At 42.2% G+C, this 21,821-nt stretch overlaps 1 protein-coding gene across 1 annotated transcript in view; it reads left to right on the top strand.

Moving 5' to 3' along the window:
- Nucleotides 1–14,219: 14,219 nt before the first annotated feature.
- Nucleotides 14,220–21,821, top strand: part of LOC115104840 (V-set and transmembrane domain-containing protein 2A-like) — a 39,473-nt gene continuing 31,871 nt past the window's right edge. Inside the window, exons 1-2 of the mRNA XM_029626166.2 lie at nt 14,220–14,782; nt 17,330–17,496. Coding sequence (XP_029482026.1) covers nt 14,704–14,782; nt 17,330–17,496 — 246 coding nt within the window. The 5' untranslated portion in view covers nt 14,220–14,703. The remainder of the gene's footprint in view (nt 14,783–17,329; nt 17,497–21,821) is intronic.

The raw sequence follows: 21,821 nt of genomic DNA on the forward strand, positions 1-21,821 counted from the left end.
TGTGACCACACGACTGAACATTAGTCCAGGTGCGACAAAACGAATAGGACCTGCCTTGTTGATTGTGCTGTTAATAATGTACAGCAGCGCTTTATTATAGACAGACTTCTCCCCATCTTAGCTTCTGTTGAATCAACATGTTTTGACAATGGCAGTTTAAAATCCAGCATTACTCCAAGAAGTTCAGTCTCCCCAACTTGCTCAATTTACACATTATTTATTACAAGGTTTAGTAGGGTTTAGTGAATGATTTCTGGTCCCAAATTCAATGCATTTATTTCATGCCACCCATTCTGAAATTAACTGCAACTCTTTTTTAAGTGTTGCAGTCATTTCAGTCACTGTAGTAGCTGACATGTATAGTGTTGAGTCATCCGCATACATACGCACACTGGCTTTACTCAAAGCCAGTGGCATGTCATTAAGTAAAGATTGAAAAAAGTAAGGGGCGTAGACAGGTGCCCTGGGGAATTCCTGATTCTACCTGGATTATGTTGGAGAGGCTTCCATTAAAGAACACCCTCTGTGTTCTGTTAGACAGGGAACTCTTTATCCACAATATAGCAGGAGGTGTAAAGCCATTACACATGTGTTTTTCCAGCGTCAGACTATGATCGATAATGTCAAAGGTCGCACTGAAGTCTAACAAAACAGCCCCCACAATATTTTTATCATCGATTCCTCTCAGCCAATCATCAGTCATTTGTGTAAGTGCTGTGCATGTTGAATGTCCTTCCCTATAAAAGCATGCAGAAAGTCTGTAAAATAGTTTTGTATCTGGTCAAACACATTTTTTTCCAAAAGTTTTCCTAGGGGTTAGTAACACGCTGATTGGTTGGCTATTACTTTTGCTTTCCTCCAGGCCTGAGGGAACACACTTTCTAATAGGCTTAAATTGAAGAAATGGCAAATGGAAGTTGCAATATTGTTTGCTAAGATCCTCAGTAATTTTCCATCCAAGTTGTCAGACCCTGGTGGCTTGGAACTTTGGTTTTCCTAGATATGGCTACTATATTGTGATCACTACATCCAATGGATTTGGATACTACTTTCAAACAAATTTATGAAGCATTATTAAAGATAGGATCATTGATGATTTCTTTACCGTGCTGTTTGTAACTACCCTGGTAGGTTGATTGATAACCTAAACCAGGTTGCAGGCACTAGTTACAGTTTGAAGCTTTCTCTTCAGTGGACAGCCTGATGAAAGCCAGTCAATATTTAAATCACACAGAAAGTATACCTCTCTGTTGATATCACATTATCAAGCATTTCACACATATTATCCAGATACTGACTGTTAACACTTGGTGGTCTATAGTAGCTTCCCACCAGAATGGGCTTTACACCTCCACCTTTGGCATTTCTGTCTTTTCTGTAGATGTTATAACCTTGAATTTCTACCACTGTATTGTCAAATGTAGAATCTAAGTGGGTTTCAGACATCGTCAGAATATGAGTGTCATCTGTTACTAGCAAATTATTGATTTCATGAACCTTGTTTCTTAAGCTACTTATGATAACTTGGGCTAGTTTTAATTTAGTTTTAACACTTTTCTGGGATGCTTGATTATTTTTCTTGCCTTACTGGGAAGCTTAGCAGAGGTAAACATGTTTATTAGTGCAGGGTGAGCTGCACACAGTGGACTTCCCACTGTGGACTTCCCACACCACCTCAGTACTAACAGTATAACTCTGGTTCATAGGCATGCGATTACTGCATACAAAAGCTGTAGAATCAGCAGAGGCATTTGGGGCAGTAAGATGGACATACAGTACCATTCAAATCTTTGAACACACCTACTCATTCAAGGGTTTTTCCTTAGTTGTGCTATTTTCTACATTGTAGAATAATAGTGAAGACATCAAAACTAGGAAATAACACGTGTGTAATCATCTAGTAACCAAAATAAAGTGTTAAAAAAATCTACATATATTTGAGATTCTTAAAATTAGCCACCCTTTGCCTTAATGACAGCTTTGCACATTCCTGGCATTCTCTCAACCAACTTCATGAGCTAGTCACCTGGAATGCATTTAAATTAAAATGTGTGTCTTGTTAAATGTTCATTTGTGGAATTGCTTTACTTCTTAATGAGTTTGAATCAATCCGTTCTGTTGTCACAAGGTAGGGGTGGTATACAGAAGATAGCCCTATTTGGTCAAATACCAAGTACTGATTATGGCAAGAACAGCTCAGACAAGCAAAGAGAAACGACAGTCCATCATTACTTAAGACATGAAGGTCAGACAATCCAGAAAATGTCAAGAACTTTGAAAGTTTCTTAAAGTGCAGTCGACCACAACTCTTTTTGAATCCTACATGATTCCATATGAGTTATTTCATCCCTATTATTCTACAATGTAGAAAATAGTAAAAATAAAGAAAAACCCCAGAATGAGTAGGTGTGTCCAAACATTTGACTGGTGCTGTATAGGTTATTTACAATGTAATCAGTAAAATATCACATTATTAGTGTGCATGTAAACTTACTGCGTTAGCCTTAATAACCCAAAATAACTACTGCTTTTCTGGTTTATTAGGAAATCTAAGCACACAGTAGATATGTGTTGTTGGGATCAATTAGACCATGTCCATTCCGGTTGTATCTTTAAAAAAAAATATATATATATATATATATATATATATTTCTTGCTATACCCTTCTGGTCTAGCCTTTTGACTTGAAGACCAGGTTCTGGCCAGTGGATATAGAAAAATATATTATTAATCACGTCTGCTATGTGGTCCAAGATGAAACATTTCCTGTTTGGCCTGCACTTGTATTAATATGTATTATCAGTGATATATCAATGCCATTCTTCTCCAGAGTGAAACACAAATGTTCCATTACATAACTGTAACTCAGTTCTGTCGGTGGTGTCAGCCCTTTGAATGTGTGTGTGTGTGTGTGTGCGTGCGTGCGTGTGTGCGTGTGTGTGTGTGCCTGCGTGTGTGTGTGTGTGTGTGTGTGTGTGTGTGTGTGTGTGTGTGTGTGTGTGTGTGTGTGTGTGTGTGTGTGTGTGTGTGTGTGTGTGTGTGTGTGTGTGTGATGTGTCAATACAAGCCTATTCCAAGTATACAAAGGGGTGCAGGGATGTACGTTAGTGGTGATACTTTACCAAATATGGCTTAGAATGAAGACGTTGCAAGAAAACCTTCTTCCTGAACAAGGACAGTTAACCCACTGTTCCCTGGGCGCTGAAGACGTGGATGTCGATTAAGGCAACCTCCTGCACCTCTCTGATTCAGAGGGGTTGGGATACATGCGGAAGACTAGTGGTTAGAGGGTTGGGCCGGTATGCAAAAATGTTGCTGGATAGAATCACCGAGATGACAAGGTAAAAATCAGTCGTTCTGCCCCTGAACAAGGCAGTTAACACATTGTTCCCCGGTAGGCCGTCATTGTAAATAAGAACTTGTTCTTACTTGCCTAGTTAAATAAATGTTCAATTAAAAAATAATAATAATAATAATTCAGTTGAAGACATTCAGTTGTACAACTGACTAGGTATCCCTCTATCCCTTCCCATATAAAAATCTATTATCACAGTTCCAGTCTGTGGAAAGGGTGGTTGCTAAGCACCCCCCAATCCCTCCTGCCTAGCAACCAGCCAGACGACTGCTTCATACCTCAAACAAAGTTGTTTTTCTCCTAAGCTCCTCAGATGTTGATTTGGGCTCAGAACACTCATAAAATCACCCAAAATATACTCCAATTACCGTGTGTGGGGAAAATCTGCAACATTCTGCTAAATCTTATGCCTCTTCCATAGACACCAATGCAATTGCAGCTGGATCTGGTCTACTTTATTCTTCCTCTTCCTCTTCCTCTCAACCCTGCCTGCCCTGCCCAAACCAGAAAAAAAGCAAGCCTATGAGATGTCTAACTTTCTATACCGTTTCTGATTTTACCTTGACACTTCCGGGTTGATCCTTTTTATCTCAGCAAAAAGCACATTGAATTGTGTTCATGAATTGCATCGTGCTGAGAGCAACAGATCATTCAGCTAAGAGAGCATTTTAATTTATGCCTTTAAAGTATACTCCTATGCTTATTTACACAATTCCTTTAAGAGCAGAGCCAAGTTTTTGAAATCCACACTTTCGTCCCCCATGTGCATATTATTGTGTTACCTTGCCAGGCATTTTGCTTTAAGATGTGCCAGAATTCAAACACCAAGTAAAGCCTCAATCGGCAATGTTGAAGCTGTGACAAATTATTGGGCTTTATGAGTGTCTCACCAGGGGTAATTATCAGCACCCGATAAACAATCATGTCCAAATAGGCTGCAGATCTGGTGGCCTCGACATTGATTATATATCTGTAAACATATTAGGATTATTCACGGACATTAAATAAAGGTTAAATAAATTAAAATAAATCAAATAATCTATGATAGCTATGAAAAACTTGAACTATTCATCAAGGCCTACACTGTATCATAATACTGACAGAATCTATGTCATTACAGTAATGATTGCTGATTGACTCTTATGATGCAAATCTTTTTTCATATGGTGTCCATATTAGCACAGTCACTGCAGTTACAGTATACGACACTTTAAAAGAGAGGAACTTGCTGTACAACAGAATCACTGTGGTCCGTATGTACAGTATTGGGATTCAGTAGCATGGAGGTCGATTCAGTTGTGTAAGCTGATGGAAAGCGCGCGTTAATCCCACCTATTGTGGTCCCTCTAATTAGTTTCCCCATCTCTACAGAGATAACACTGTTTGCAAAAAAAACACTGTATGGGCTTCCATAGCGGCTCTGTCCTTACAGCAAACTGGGTTTATGGCGCTGATGAAATGGCCATTCTCTGGATCACAAGGTCAGTGGCCATTCTCATTCACGCAAAGAATCACGGGTCATGGCCTCTCTCCATAGCTGCCTCCCCAGTCACAAAACAAGCAATACTAAATTAGCTTAATTTAAGCTGAGACATATGATGTAATTATGTCTTATCAGGCATTGTATTTTCCAAAAAGTAATATTAATTTAATTTTAAGCACACATCCAGTGCCTAGGGTTTTCATAATTGCATTTATCTGGGTGCAAATCTATTTTCTATTTTCTCCTCCAGACACAACATAGTGGGCTAATCCCCACCGTAAAACAGGTAATTACCATTAATTAGCCATTTGTGCGATAATTCCAATTTATACATGAATTAATGCCTCACCCGAGCCACACGTGAGAAAAACAACACATTAATGCATCCCTTTAACTTTACGGTGGCCATTTATTCATCACAACATATTTTAATGGGAACCTGGGGATGCTCTGTCATAGGCATACCAAAGAAATGTATTTACAGGTTTTTGCATTATGATGCATTTACGTGTCACTACAACATTATATGGTGGCCATATTAGCACCCCATTAACATTACATAGGGAATACTTTAAAAAATGCTATGCAATTGAACGTCTGGAATATATGCGGTAAAGAGCTCAATGGAATTTGACCAAAACAATGGGATTGATTCACATTGTACACAACGCAGAGAGACAAAGGTCAACAGGGTCTGGTCAACAAAAGGGGACAGAAGTTTGTTTCTCTCTAATCATGTCTTAAATAGCGAACTACAGTGTAACACTATCTGTAGTCTTAAACAGTGGCTGAACTCACTGCGTTTTTCTGCTGCTCATTAATAAGAAAGACAACATTTGAATAGTGGGTGTGTTATGGCATTTATTGTTGTTTGTCCCTCTTGAGGCACGGTAGCAACAACATAGCCGCTTCCTCAAAATAGTCCATATTAATATAAGATAAATCAAGCAATTTGTTATTCATTTTTAGATTTTTACCAAGGTTTCTGTTGCGCAATTTTACATCTAGCTAAGATGTTTGGTGCAGTATTTCTTTAGTTAAAATGTTTGCATGAAAACCAAGTCAGTAGACAGTATCAAGTCAGCTGCTGCTGGCTGTGCTCAGAACTGATTTATGAGAACATGTCTACAACTTCATCATCAGCAAGCTGTCAAACTATCATACATAATGCACAAGCTGTTACACAATGTATATCACTGCCCAAAATCACTAGCTAGCAAGCTAAGTTCCATCTCTGTGTTTGTCAATGGATCTAGCTAGTACTAGTAGCTAGCAGGCACATTGAGCAGGCAGACCACATTAGAATACTCATCTTATTAAGTCACTGGTGCTTCGTTGCTGTTTAGTTTGGACAACTGTCTAACTATTTATTACCAGAGTGTGCATCTGTCTGGCAGTGTTTCATAGAGAATAATTTTACTAAACAGGTCACAGCAGGAATAGTTTTGAATTTTAGAATATTGACAATTGGCAGTTGGGATGCAAGTGAGCATCATCTCAATTTTAATTTTGCCCAAAACAGCGTTCATACTCTTGTCGCGGCTTTCTTCCTGGGAAGGAGAGGCGGACCAAAACGCAGCGTGGTTATAGTTCATGGTTCTTTAATAAGAGACACTAAACATGAACACAACTACAAAACAAGAAACGTGAAAACCGAAAACAGTCCCTTGTGGCACAAACACTGACAGAGGAAACAATCACCCACAAAATACCCAAAGAATATGGCTGCCTAAATATGGCTCCCAATCAGAGACAACGATAAACACCTGCCTCTGATTGAGAACCAATCCAGGCAACCATAGACTTACCTAGACACCTAAAAGAACACAACCCCATAAATCTACAAAAAAAAACCTAGACAAGACAAAACACATAAATCGCCCATGTCACACCCTGGCCTAACCAAAATAATAAAGAAAACAAAGATAACTAAGGCCAGGGCGTGACAACTCTAGTGATCACTATCAAACAGAACCACATCAACAAGTCCCATAAAGGGCTTAGGTGCCAAGTGTCCTTTCCACATTGGTGACGTATTATTTTCTTATGTTAACAAGTCTGAGTTGGAGGCGATGCATAATGTGTAGGTCTGTCTCACTGTCTGGAGGTTCTGCTGCTTTGATTGGATAGAGCACAATCAGTGCAGCTATTTCTCCCTGCATGACAGTTCTGTTAGTGGACAAGTGGGCATTATTGTAATCCAAATCCAACCCTCAGTTTAAATCGTGACGACCTCAGTTACATAAATCTTGGAATATAGTTGGGGTCATTCCACCAATTCTTTAAGAAGTGTAACTTGGTCAAAAAAAACTTTTACATTTTAACGTTTTGTCATAAAGAGCACATTTTAAACTTAATTTTAAAAAAAACACGTTGTCACATCTCGAGGTTAAATAAAAAATTAATGTTTATAGTAAGTACCTTTTAAATGCCAAATCAAGTAAAGGGGTTGACGATTTCATCGTAAATCAGCAATAGATCCCCTTGTGACAGGGGAATGGAACCTTGTGTGCAACAGGTGTAGTCATGGGAAGTGCTGAGGGTGCTAAAACAAACCATACCTGAGGTAGGAGAGAGTTCCATCTAGTCATGGCTCTATACTGTATTGTACATTGGGGACAGTGAAGAGACCCCAGGTAGCATGTATTGTGAGGTATGTATGGGTGTCTGAGCTATGTGATTGCACAGCCAGTTTGCTACTTTCAAAGACCCCTACGTAGTGATGCAGTCAATCTCTCCTTTACTTTGATTCAGGAAGTTGGTTTTTGCGTTCAGTTTAATGTCTTGGCCAGAGGAAACATTAGCTTTTCAGTTCTCTCAGCATTTTACCCAGCAGGTGGACATTTATTGGGATGAATCTTGTCCTGGAGGCAGAGCTGATCGGTTTCCGCTAGATGGGCCAGACGCACAGTCAAATTTGTCTATATCGTTAAAAAAGTCACGAAAACAGTTTAAGTTTAGGGTTAGACATACAGTGTGGTTATGGTTAGAGGTTTAACATGTTATGACTTTGAGGCTAGGCCAACTAGTGACCACCCTGCAGAGATGCCTCCAGGACAAGATTCATTCCAATAAATGCCAATCTGCTTTTGCCCAGGTGATGGCGCCATGCCATCCACAGGAAGCCAGTAGCAAGTTGGCACCTCTTCCTCTCTTGACTCATTGTAATTTCACAGGGTTCTGTAATGAAGAGTTTCTATCCAAATAAAATGATGTATTTCCTCATGCCGTTTCTCTTGACACACAACCATCTCAGCTCTGCAGATTTTGCTGTGAAGAGACAGAAACATTAGATCATTTATTCTGGTATTTCTGGTAACAGGTTCAGGAGTGGCTGAAAAACCACAACATTCACCTAAAACTAACCCTACAAATAGCTGGAAGCTTTGGAAAGCCATAGTCAATCAGTTAACAGTATAATAATACTCATAGTGAAAAATGGCATCTTTAATTTACAACCTGTGGGTACTATGAGATTAGAATGGTTCGGAATTTATGCGAGACATCACACCACAGTCGAAAGATATATATGGCACATTGAAATCTAGAGAGGGTTGATCTACGGATAGCTGGGATTGGCTGAGAGTAGCTGAGGGTTGGGGTTAGGGTGATAGGTGGGATTGGCTGAGAGTAGCTGAGGGATGGGGTTAGGGTGATAGGTGGGATTGGCTGAGAGTAGCTGAGGGATGGGGTTAGGGTGATAGGTGGGATTGGCTGAGAGTAGCTGAGGGATGGGGTTAGGGTGATAGGTGGGATTGGCTGAGAGTAGCTGAGGGATGGGGTTAGGGTGATAGGTGGGATTGGATGAGAGTAGCTGAGGGTTGGGGTTAGGGTGATAGGTGGGATTGGCTGAGAGTAGCTGAGGGATGGGGTTAGGGTGATAGGTGGGATTGGCTGAGAGTAGCTGAGGGTTGGGGTTAGGGTGATAGGTGGGATTGGCTGAGAGTAGCTGAGGGATGGGGTTAGGGTGATAGGTGGGATTGGCTGAGAGTAGCTGAGGGTTGGGGTTAGGATGTTAGGTGGGATTGGCTGAGAGTAGCTGAGGGATGGGGTTAGGGTGATAGGTGGGATTGGCTGAGAGTAGCTGAGGGTTGGGGTTAGGGTGATAGGTGGGATTGGCTGAGAGTAGCTGAGGGTTGGGGTTAGGGTGATAGCTGGGATTGGCTGAGAGTAGCTGAGGGTTGGGGTTAGGGTGATAGGTGGGATTGGCTGAGAGTAGCTGAGGGTTAGTGGGGTTAGGGTGATAGCTGGGATTGGCTGAGGGTTGGGGTTAGTAGCTGAGGGTTGGGGTTAGGGTGATAGCTGGGATTGGCTGAGAGTAGCTGAGGGTTGGGGTTAGGGTGATAGCTGGGATTGGCTGAGAGTAGCTGAGGGTTGGGGTTAGGGTGATAGCTGGGATTGGCTGAGAGTAGCTGAGGGTTGGGGTTAGGGTGATAGGTGGGATTGGCTGAGAGTAGCTGAGGGTTGGGGTTAGGGTGATAGGTGGGATTGGCTGAGAGTAGCTGAGGGTTGGGGTTAGGGTGATAGGTGGGATTGGCTGAGAGTAGCTGAGGGTTGGGGTTAGGGTGATAGGTGGGATTGGCTGAGAGTAGCTGAGGGTTGGGGTTAGGGTGATAGGTGGGATTGGCTGAGAGTAGCTGAGGGTTGGGGTTAGGGTGATAGGTGGGATTGGCTGAGAGTAGCTGAGGGTTGGGGTTAGGGTGATAGGTGGGATTGGCTGAGAGTAGCTGAGGGTTGGGGTTAGGGTGATAGCTGGGATTGGCTGAGAGTAGCTGAGGGTTGGGGTTAGGGTGATAGCTGGGATTGGCTGAGAGTAGCTGAGGGTTGGGGTTAGGGTGATAGGTGGGATTGGCTGAGAGTAGCTGAGGGTTGGGGTTAGGGTGATAGGTGGGATTGGCTGAGAGTAGCTGAGGGTTGGGGTTAGGGTGATAGGTGGGATTGGCTGAGAGTAACTGAGGGTTGGGGTTAGGGTGATAGGTGGGATTGGCTGAGAGTAGCTGAGGGTTGGGGTTAGGGTGATAGGTGGGATTGGCTGAGAGTAGCTGAGGGTTGGGGGTGATAGGTGGGATTGGCTGAGAGTAGCTGAGGGTTGGGGTTAGGGTGATAGGTGGGATTGGCTGAGAGTAGCTGAGGGTTGGGGTTAGGGTGATAGGTGGGATTGGCTGAGAGTAGCTGAGGGTTGGGGTTAGGGTGATAGGTGGGATTGGCTGAGAGTAGCTGAGGGTTGGGGTTAGGGTGATAGGTGGGATTGGCTGAGAGTAGCTGAGGGTTGGGGTTAGGGTGATAGGTGGGATTGGCTGAGAGTAGCTGAGGGTTGGGGTTAGGGTGATAGGTGGGATTGGCTGAGAGTAGCTGAGGGTTGGGGTTAGGGTGATCGCTGGGATTGGCTGAGAGTAGCTGAGGGTTGGGGTTAGGGTGATAGGTGGGATTGGCTGAGAGTAGCTGAGGGTTGGGGTTAGGGTGATAGGTGGGATTGGCTGAGAGTAGCTGAGGGTTGGGGTTAGGGTGATAGGTGGGATTGGCTGAGAGTAGCTGAGGGTTGGGGTTAGGGTGATAGGTGGGATTGGCTGAGAGTAGCTGAGGGATGGGGTTTAAACCTCATGATCTGTAATAGTTAGGACCAAAAAACACCATATATCATGTATACAGTACATGTCTGAGGAAATCAAAACTATATAGAAGTAGCATGTATGTCAAATGCAAGAAACAATAATGTAACACAAATTCAATGTTGTCCTTCGAAGAGGCTGGATGGGCCAGTAAAAATAAAGAAATAAAAACCTAGACATTGATTTAGAGAGATAAACAGATCCCATCTTTAATGAAAGTTGTCCCTTAGGGAAAAAGGAAAATAAGATCAAGTCTACCAACATGCTATTTTAGTATGACACACCAAGTCTGACCAGCCCATTTAATGGTGGATAGAGGTGGTCTTTGTGTGCAGACACAGTGCTCAGGGCACACTCTGTTATCCTTGATCATGATGGTGACACAGCAAACCCTTTGTCATAGACTCCCACAAACATTATCAGTGTTGATGGTCCTCAGTCACCAACATTACCAGTATCTGGGGTGCTCAGTACCCAACATTACCAGGATCTATGGTGCTCAGTCACCAACATTACCAGTATCTAGGGTGCTCAGTACCCAACATTACCATGATCTATGGTGCTCAGTCACCAACATTACCAGTATCTGGGGTGCTCAGTACCCAACATTACCAGGATCTATGGTGCTCAGTCACCAACATTACCAGTATCTAGGGTGCTCAGTACCCAACATTACCAGGATCTATGGTGCTCAGTCACCAACATTACCAGTATCTGGGGTGCTCAGTCACCAACATTACCAGGATCTATGGTGCTCAGTCACCAACATTACCAGTATCTGGGGTGCTCAAAAACCAGTATCTATGGTGCTCAGTCACCAGCATTACCAGGATCTCTGGTGCTCAGTCACCAACATTACTAGTGTCTATGGTGCTCAGTCACCAACATTACCAGTATCTATGGTGCTCAGTCAGCAACATTACCAGTATCTATGGTGCTCAGTCACCAACATTACCAGTATCTGGGGTGCTCAGTACCCAACATTACTAGTGTCTATGGTGCTCAATGCCTAGTAGGCCTTTACATGCTCACAGCATGTTCTGCATGGAGAGAGAGAGAGATGGAGAGAGAGAGAGAGAGAGATAGGGAGAGAGAGAGAGATAGGGAGAGAGAGAGAGATAGGGAGAGAAAGAGAGAGATAGAGGGAGAGAGAGAGAGAGTTGGAAGAAAGTATTATTGTCATTGAGCGCGCACTTATGAACGTGGCTGGATGTGAATGTCATTAATTATTGCAAACATCATTGCCCTGGAAAAGTGTTTAATTTTCAGATGCACTCTGCTTCACTCAAAGTGGCCCGTGCAGAATGCTCCGGTTGAGAAAATGGGATGGTGGCCAGAAACCAACGCGGGACAAGTCCCTTTAATAAGTACCGTTCCCTGCCCCACACTGACTATTGCTTAGATAGTGCTGATCATCAACAACAGCAACAGTATAGTACATAACTGGATTTAGCCTGATTTAATGTAACTTTGATTGTTTATTGTCAAGGCAGAACAGACGGAGTAGAGCTTGAACCACTGACCTTGTGGTTACAAGGAAAGCACTTCTCTGGCGGGTCCCCTCTCATTCACTACATTGGTGGCAGCAATGTGATAATCTCTCAGGCCTACACTCTTACAAAAAAAGGTGCTATCTAGAACCCCCTCAAAAAAATTATTCAGTGTCCCCATGGGAGAACCCTATTATGAACCCTTTCGGGTTCCGTGTAGAACCCTTTCCACAGAGGGTTCTACCTGGAACCAAAAAGGTGTCTTCTATAGGGACAGCCACAGAACCCTTTTGGAACCCTTTTTTCTAAGAGTGTACAATGCAAGTGTGCCCTTGTCTGTACTGAGGCTTGTGTGCTGGCCTGTTTGTCAGGATATAAAGAATAGTGGGGCCTCTTTGGATGTAAGCGAACTACAGCCTCTGCCAAGAGGTCCAAATCTTAATAGGGACAGGCGTCCTGTCAACGGGACAGTTGTAAATCATGCAGCACCTTGTGTCACGATCGCAGATTTTAGAGAAACAACAAATGTCGGTACATATAAGTGTCTTATATTGGCTGAAAGCTTAAATACTTGTTAAGATAACTGTCCAATTTACATGAGCTATTACTGCGAAAAAATGCCATGCTATTGTTTGAGGAGAGGTCCTAACAGCAAAACACTTTTTTCACCTCGATAGGTTTGATAAATTCACCTCTGAAGGTAAAATGTGTACTTACATTCTGAAATCTTGTTCTGATTTATCATCCAAAGGGTCCCCGAGATAACATGAAGTGTTGTTTTCTTAGATAAAATAATTTTTAATTTCCTAAAAAGGTCCATATAGTATATAGTATGCAAGATCGATTTTGTATTTCCACTCATTCAATTTGCAAAAAAAGGAATCTGTGAAAAATCTAACCCTAAACGTTGTTTCAACCAGTCAAATCACATTTGCATTTATTCCTCTTAGATCCTAGAATGTAACCAGACTTCACTATATCATTAGGGGTGTAGTATATCCTATAGGACACCAAATTTGGTCAGGGAGAAACGCCTTCATGACACGCCAATGACGCGAGCGATCTTCACTTGATCGACTGTAACGTTGTCAAATAAGCACCATTCGGGGTTGAACAAAACTAGCTAGATAGCTAATAGCTAGCCCAGCCACTCACACTAAATGTCATGTAGTTTTCTCATACTTTAAGTTATCTGTCTGAACCTTTGCACATAAACCTCTGCCATCTTGTGGACAGCATCGGAATTACACCAGAGTGATGGCTGGAACAGGGACCTTTCTGTTGCATTTCAAAGATGGTGGTAGAAGAAAGAAAACAGTTGTTTTTTTTCTCTGTATTTTCTTTTACCAGATCTATTGTGTTATATTCTCCTACATTCAATTCACATTTCCACAAACTTCAAAGTGTTTCCATTCAAATGGTACCACTAATATGCATGTCCTTGCTTCAGGGCCTGAGATAAAGGCAGTTAGATTTGGGTATGTCATTTTAGGCAAAAATGGAAAAAATGGTGCTATCCCTAGAAATTTTAAATGGCATAGGAAGTAGACTTTTGTGATTGACCTGTACTTGCAGGGTCTCTGGTTCAAACCCTGTCTCAGCTGTCTCCCCCTCAATGGCTGCAATATTGTTTTATAGCCTATGTACCAGTGGGTCTGATCTGTGCCTGTTTCAGAGGTCTGACTGCATAGCTATTAATAAACATGATCAGGGCCTGCTCCAAACTTAAGCGACATAAGCGATCGCTTAGGGCACCCAGCCACTTACAAAACAATAGTCTGGGTCTAGTTAGAATAGGTGCAAGTTCGAAATTTGGTTATGCATCAGCAGTTTTTCGACAGTCACTCAATTAGCCACATCAGCTAACCATTTTTTAGATTGGTGAGTTAGTCTAGCCAGCGATCTAAACTTGTAGTAATCATGGCTGAATATTGAACGAGCACACAGGGCAAGTGCCTACCCATTGATGTTGCTAGTCACTCTCACTCAGAAATCATTAACATGATATGTCATGGCAACATTTTTAGACTTGCAGGAAATTAGCTTTAAAACGGCAACAAAAAAAAAGACGGGGGGGGGCCCAACCAAATCTTGCTTAGGGCCCTCAAAAGGCTAGAGCCGACCCACAATGAGATGGACACACCTACATTCCATATGTACATTCTTCATGCCACTTCAGAATCAGATACCATTTTGATGTGGTTTTGAGTGACAACCCACCCAGTTTCTTAAATGATTTGGCATGTTTTGGTTGCTGAGAAAAGTGAGCAGCTATTTTGCTCTCCTCACACAAATCTCTCACACAAATCTTGTCATGAATGCTAAAATTATTACTAGCTTTCAAAATCGTCTGTAGGCTACTCTCGCTGCTATGCCTGATAATGACTTTACTATATTACATATTTTTAAGTCTAGACTAGAGCAATTTGAAAGAATGTGGAAAACGGGCTTTGCAAAAGTGTAGAGGTGTGTACACCAAGCACACAATAGGGGAACTGCACACTGACGTTGCATGAACAACCACGTACTGCACCGAGGGTAGAGAACAGAGGCGATTATTTTACAACACCTTGAGCGCGCAGTCACCAGTCTCTCTCTCTCTCTGCAAAGCTGACAACTTCAGGAGCCTTGCTATTGTTCCAGCATGTTTTATATTCGCCATTCTGTGTCCAAGCATATCGGCCTGGCAAGAGTTTAATTTGCTGAGCACTTTTGGAAGATCGTTTTTTATTTCTCTCTCGGCTGATGTGACATTATCCGTCTGTAATGATGTGGACCTCTCAGGACTTTATTGGATTCGTTGTAATGTCTAGTTTATGTATACAATTTGGATTCTGCTTTGAAGGTAAGCTAAGACAAATCGCAAATTCAACACTTCTATCAATTCCAATCTCTCTGGGCTTCTTCTGGGTTTTAAACAATATAAATCGCATTTGAATTCATGTTAAAAGTGCGTATAACTTCATGCAGACATTAAATAATGAATATATTACGATTGACGTAACAAATGCAACATACTTCTGGGCTATAAGATAAATGCAGAAAAAGTACCTTGTTTTGATCCAATGTTGTCCAAATGAACAAAACGCAACTGTTGATTGCATAAAATGACACCTGGATATAATTTAGTAGTCTATAATATTATTATAATTAGTAGAACCTAAATGTTGGACTATCAGGCACAGGTTAATGTCGTTGTAAGGATAACTTTGAAGGGACACTGAGCGCGACATGCATTTAAAGTAACGGATACGCAGAAACAGTGTTGGAATGGCGTAGAGCGGGCAGTAGTTATTTTTTCAGCATCATGGACGGTTACCCTGTTGACATATCAGTGAGAGTTTTCACATGTCCTTTTGTGGTTTCTCTCTACCTTTGGATCTCATCACACGAAATCTGACACATCTGCCTTGGTATTGCCACTGCCTCCCTAGCCTGTATCCCTTGAAAATGATCAGACAATGTTTTTTTTAGGCGCAGTGTGTGTTGCGGGGGGGAAACTGTAGGCTATATTGAAAGACAGTTATTGTGATGCTTAGAGTGTTTTCATGGATTAAACCAGTGTAACATGTTCCACACTTAATTATATATTCAGATAGGCTATACTATACTGGTCTTATTTAAATTACACTAGTTATTGGAGAGTGAATCTGGGAAATGTGTTGAGGTTAAATCACGTTTATCTCATATGTCCGTGCTTTGAGAAGGGGCTGATATATGCTATATGGCATTATGTTATGATCAAGATATGATACCCATCGCGGTGACAGTTCTAGACACATAGGAAACCCCTTAATTTCAGATGATATATTTCACTAATTCGATTAACCTACACTTCTCTTACAAAATCGCATTTCCAAATCATACTTTCACATGTATTAAATTAAACCACCGTTTCACATTTGAGGAAAAAAAAAAACGTTTTCACCTCATGTGAATTACAATTGCACATGTGAAATTTGCTGTTCCACATGTTAAAAAGGTTCACATGAAACTCGGTTATGCAGTTTCACATGTGAATAACTTTCTCATGTGAAAATGTCACTTTCACATGTTCAATTGCAGTTTCACATGTGAAAATCAATCACATTTCAATGTAACATTTTTCATGTAAGGAAACATTTACGTGAAAATCTTAACATTCACATGTGAAATTGTGGTGGTGAAATAGTGTTATTCTTCAAACACGTGACATGTTGCAGTAGCAATGTTTCAACATATGGAATTGCAAATTCTGTAATGCCATTCTGTAAAAAGGTCACTTAGCCTACCTGAGTATAATAATTCAAGTGCATTGAAAAATCAAATTTCTTACGGTATTTCTGAGCCATCCATCTCAGAGTTTTACTGCTGCAGGTGCATGTGTCTCTTCGTCATAGGTTGGTCAGTGACCAGTGAAATGAAGCCCAGTGAAAAGAACAGAGAAGCTAGAGTTCCGTATGTCCTTATTCAACATGTCAGAATGAGTGCTCTCAGAGTTCATCAGTTAACTCCGGGTAATACACTGAAAACATCCTAAATCCATGATCTATACAGCTCTACTGCTGCATCAATGCCATGTCAGAACAAGTTGACTTTGACGTTTAAAGTGTGTTCATCAATTTATCTGATTTTGCTAACTTTGAACAAAAATCAAGACGTCAATGTTCTTGTAATGCTTTTGTATAATCATTTGTTGTTGTAAACTGCAGCTCAATTTGAGCAAATTATGAAATTGCGATAAATCGTGATTAATCACAGGAGGAAATCCTGCCATGAATTGGACAGCATTTTTTAAATTAGTTTGACAGCCCTGGTTGACATTAAAATGTGAAAATGCACATGTGAAAGTGTAGCGGACATGAGTCGCTCATGGTCATGTGATGCCCTGCATGCAACTTCAAAGTTCGTGTTGGCCCTCTTGGTCTAATGGTCAAGACGTCCGATTTTCCGGTGGGAGACCTGGCTTCTAATCCTGCCAGTTACAAAAGCATGTGAAACATAATATGAGAAATCACGTGTCTTAGTCGTGAAAAAATCGATATGAAATTTCACCTGTCCAAAAACCACATGTGTCTGTTTTTCCAATTTTGATTTGTTCACATGTGAAACATGTATGTAAAACGTCAAACCTACGAAAACAACATGTCTAACTCTGTGGAAATATATATATTTCCTTTCCTTTTTGAAATCTTTCACGTGTTTCTTCGCACAGGTTTTTCACGTGTTCTCTTGATCAGATTTTCTTTCATGTTTGTTATTGTTGTTGTTGTTGTTGTAAGGGTTTATTTACTCAACTACCATGTGTTGAAAGAAGTACCTTACGCTATGACAGGTTTGTTATATGTAGGCTGTAGTTGTGAAGAGATGGACAGACAGCCATTATACTGATTGTTTTTTCTCTATCTTTCAGGAAAGTTTACGGATATCCCCTCCAATCTAACGGTAAAAGAAGGTCAAAACATTGAAATGGCGTGCGCCTTCCAGAGCGGAACCACGTCAGTTTACTTAGAGATTCAGTGGTGGTTTATAAGAGCACCAGAAGAATCTAGCAACAGCGAGGAGGAGGATGACGAGGAGGTATGCACTTCACTTGTTCCAAATAAAAGGGGGGAAAAAGCAAAGGATTTTTTTTTTTCCGAGGGACTTGCTCTAAAATACGACATGTCTTGGCCCTGCACGTTGCAATCATGACTGGGTAATGGTGCAGTTTTAGTTTAATCCCATTCCCCACAGAAACCTCAGTGAATTCTCACATGATTGGATTATCATTACCAAGAGCATAGCCTTTTAAAATCCCTAGATTATCCTGTAAAACTTACTGTAATAAACTTTGATAACAGATTGCCTCAGCATTCCAGTGGTAAAATAATATTGGTCTGTCTAAATCTCAGCCTGTCTGTACCAAGTTGATTTAACCCAGGGCTAATTTAAGTGACTTGCATGTGTAGTCTGAGGTATGTAGTGCCATTCTGCCAGAGTTAAGAGAACTGATAGTCATTTATCATTGTAGAACCCTCAGAGGCCATGCAGGAAAAAAAAACCTTGCTGGACACATTCTTACAAATTGGCTGGTTAAAGCCTGAACCGTGTTCCCGAGACCCTGTTCAACTGGCATTTGTAATGTATTTCTACACTGGATAGCTACTTATGACAGCTTTTCCTTGCAAATAATGATCTGTTACTTTGTGTTTGTGTATTATTTCGCACCCTCTATTGAAATGGCTGGTACATTTTAGGGGAGTTTGTCAGTTTGTCATCACAGACATCAAACAAGGAAATGTTTCCTTTGTTAAATGCTCGTCTTCCTCGCAGTGAAACCACAGTACAGAGGGAGAGAGAGGGAAAGAGAGAGAGAGAGAGACAGAGACAGAGAGAGAGAGAGAGGGAGAGAGAGGGAAAGAGAGAGAGAGAGAGAGAGACAGAGAGAGAGAGAGAGAGAGAGAGAGAGAGAGAGAGAGAGAGACAGAGAGAGGCCTGTTCTTGGATATCCACATGGCTTTAAAACAGTTATTACTTGTCCATTGTTGTCACCCATCGTACTGGCATTGCCAAGGCTTTGATCCTTTTGATCTATCACTCTTAGATGTCGGCTGAAGGAGCTATTGATGCTCACCACGCCATTGCTGCTCATATGATCTGGTTCTTTTCATGGTATTTGTTTGAAATGACAAGCAAAGGTTTTGTCCTGAGAGGAAAGGGTTTCGACAAGAAAAACAAGCCCAAGGAGTCGTGAGGAGGACTGTAAAAAAAAAGATGCTATGGGAAAAAAAGTAGAGCTGAGAAAAAGAGTGGAATAGGATTCAAAGGGAAACAGAGATGGACAGGGTGCTGCAGGGTCCAGTCCATGACAACAACACAACAACTGAATCCTGCTTTAAAGGGCGGTCCACTATATCGCAGTGGCATCGCAGTGTTCGTTCTGTAGCTGTCTGTGAGATATAAAGTCCCAGTGACACTATCACGTGTAGTGGTTGACATTGTCGGAAGCTCTCTGCTTTGTTTGACTGGGCTAAAATGGTGGTCTATCCGTCTACTCATGCTGAAGAGGGGATTCATCTCTCCTCAAGGCTGGATTTATGGCTATCTGTTTAATCCACACGTCCGCAGAGTAAATCTTTACAATCCTCTTCGCTAGTAATTCTATTTGGTGTGGGATTAAGGGTTGATATAAGCAAAATGGAAAATGTGATTTCTCTCTCAAGGTAACAGTTGTGTCTTCCTGGGTCATTGAAAAAAGCCTAAACCCATTGATTGCCATTGTGTGCCACGGCCTCTCTCGACGACATAAGATGCTTTTTTCTGTTTTCCTCTCTGTTAAAGACAAAGTGTGAAAGTCACAGACATACAGAACGTGTCCTCAGTGAGACCTGTCAACTTGTCAGGCGTGGATCAAGGAATGAAAACACTTATTTCCTGTTGCAGCAGGAAACAAAACACAATCCATAGCTGTACTCCAGCCTCTTGCACCTGAATCTACTATCTCCTTCACCGGCCATCGCTCCTACTGCCCTATAAGCCTTGTATCCTGTCTGGCCCTCTGTCCTACTGCCCCATGAACCCTGTACCCTGTCTGGCCCTCTGTCCTACTGCCCCATGAACCTTGTACCCTGTCTGGCCCTCTGTCCTACTGCCCCATGAACCTTGTACCCTGTCTGGCCCTCTGTCCTACTGCCCCATGAACCTTGTACCCTGTCTGGCCCTCTGTCCTACTGCCCCATGAACCTTGTACCCTGTCTGGCCCTCTGTCCTACTGCCCTATAAGCCTTGTACCCTGTCTGGCCCTCTGTCCTACTGCCCCATGAACCTTGTACCCCTCTGTCCTACTGCCCCATGAACCTTGTACCCTGTCTGGCCCTCTGTCCTACTGCCCCATGAACCTTGTACCCTGTCTGGCCCTCTGTCCTACCGCCCCATGAACCTTGTACCCTGTCTGGCCCTCTGTCCTACTGCCCCATGAACATTGTACCCTGTCTGGCCCTCTGTCCAAAAATTATTGGGACACCTGCTTGTCGAACATCTCATTCCAAAATCATGGACTTGGTCCCCCTTGGCTGCTTTATCAACCTCCACACTGCTGTGAAAACTTGCTACCATTCAGCCACAAGAGCATTAGTGAGGACAGATTGTCATTGTATGCTGAAGCGTTACGATTTCCTTTCACTGGAACTAAGGGGCCTAGCCCAAGCCATGAAAAATTGCCAGAGACCATTATTCCTCCTCCGCCAAACTTGATGCATTCAGGCAAGTAGTGTTCTCCAAACCCAGATTTGTCCGTCGGACTGCCAGATGGTGAAGCGCGATTCATCACTCCAAAGAACGCATTTTCACTGCTCCAGAGTTCATTGGCGGAGAGCTTTACACCACTCCAGCCGATGCTTGGCATTGCGCATGGTGATCTTTGGCTTGTGTGCTGCTGTTTGGCCATGGAAACCCATTTCATGAAGCTCCCGACGAACAGTTCTTGTGCGGACGTTGCTTCTAGAGGCAGTTTGGAACTTGGTAGTGCGTTGCAACCGAGGACCGATGATTTTTACGAGTTATTTGCTTCAACACTCCCTTTCTGTGAGCTTGTGTGGCCTACCACTTAGCAGCTGAGCCGTTGTTGCTCCTAGACATTTCCATTTCACAATAACAGCACTTACAGTTGACTGGGACAGCTCTAGCAGGGCAGACATTTTACAAACTGAATTGTTGGAAAGATGGCATCCTATGACGGTGCCACAATGAATGTCACTGAGCATTTCATTAAGGTCATTCTACTGCCAATGTGTGTCTATGGAGATTACATGCCTGTGTGCTTGATTTTATACAACTGTCAGCAAAATGTGTGGCTGAAATAGCCGAATCCTCTAATTTGAAGGGATGTCCTGTATCCCCTGCTACTTCAACATAATGTCCTGTATCCCCTGCTACTTCAACATAATGTCCTGTATCCCCTGCTACTTCAACATAATGTCCTGTATCCCCTGCTACTTCAACATAATGTCCTGTATCTCCTGCCACTTCAACATAATGTCCTGTATCCCCTGCTACTTCCACATAATGTCCTGTATCCCCTGCTACTTCAACATAATGTCCTGTATCTCCTGCTACTTCAACATAATGTCCTGTATCCCCTGCTACTTCAACCTAATGTCCTGTATCCCCTGCTACTTCAACATAATGTCCTGTATCTCCTGCTACTTCAACATAATGTCCTGTATCCCCTGCTACTTCAACATAATGTCCTGTATCTCCTGCTACTTCAACATAATGTCCTGTATCTCCTGCTACTTCAACATAATGTCCTGTATTCCATCAGCTTGTCCTTTCTCCTGCTACTTCAACATAATGTCCTGCATCCCCTGCTACTTCAACCTAATGTCCTGTATCTCCTGCTACTTCAACATAATGTCCTGTATCCCCTGCTACTTCAACATAATGTCCTGTATTTCCTGCTACTTCAACATAATGTCCTGTATCCCCTGCTACTTCAACATAATGTCCTGTATCCCCTGCTACTTCAACATAATGACCTGTATCCCCTGCTACTTCAACATAATGTCCTGAATCTCCTGCTACTTCAACATAATGTCCTGTATCCCCTGCTACTTCAACATAATGTCCTGTATCCCCTGCTACTTCAACATAATGTCCTGTATCCCCTGCTACTTCAACATAATGTCCTGTATCCCCTGCTACTTCAACATAATGTCCTGTATCCCCTGCTACTTCAATATAATGTCCTGTATTCCATCAGCTTGTCTTTTCCCCTGCTACTTCAACATAATGTCCTGTATCCCCTGCTACTTCAACATAATGTCCTGTATCCCCTGCTACTTCAACATAATGTCCTGTATCCCCTGCTACTTCAACATAATGTCCTGTATCCCCTGCTACTTCAACATAATGTCCTGTATCCC

This window comes from Oncorhynchus nerka, linkage group LG22 (assembly GCF_034236695.1).
Source record: "Oncorhynchus nerka isolate Pitt River linkage group LG22, Oner_Uvic_2.0, whole genome shotgun sequence".
NCBI lineage: Eukaryota > Metazoa > Chordata > Actinopteri > Salmoniformes > Salmonidae > Oncorhynchus > Oncorhynchus nerka.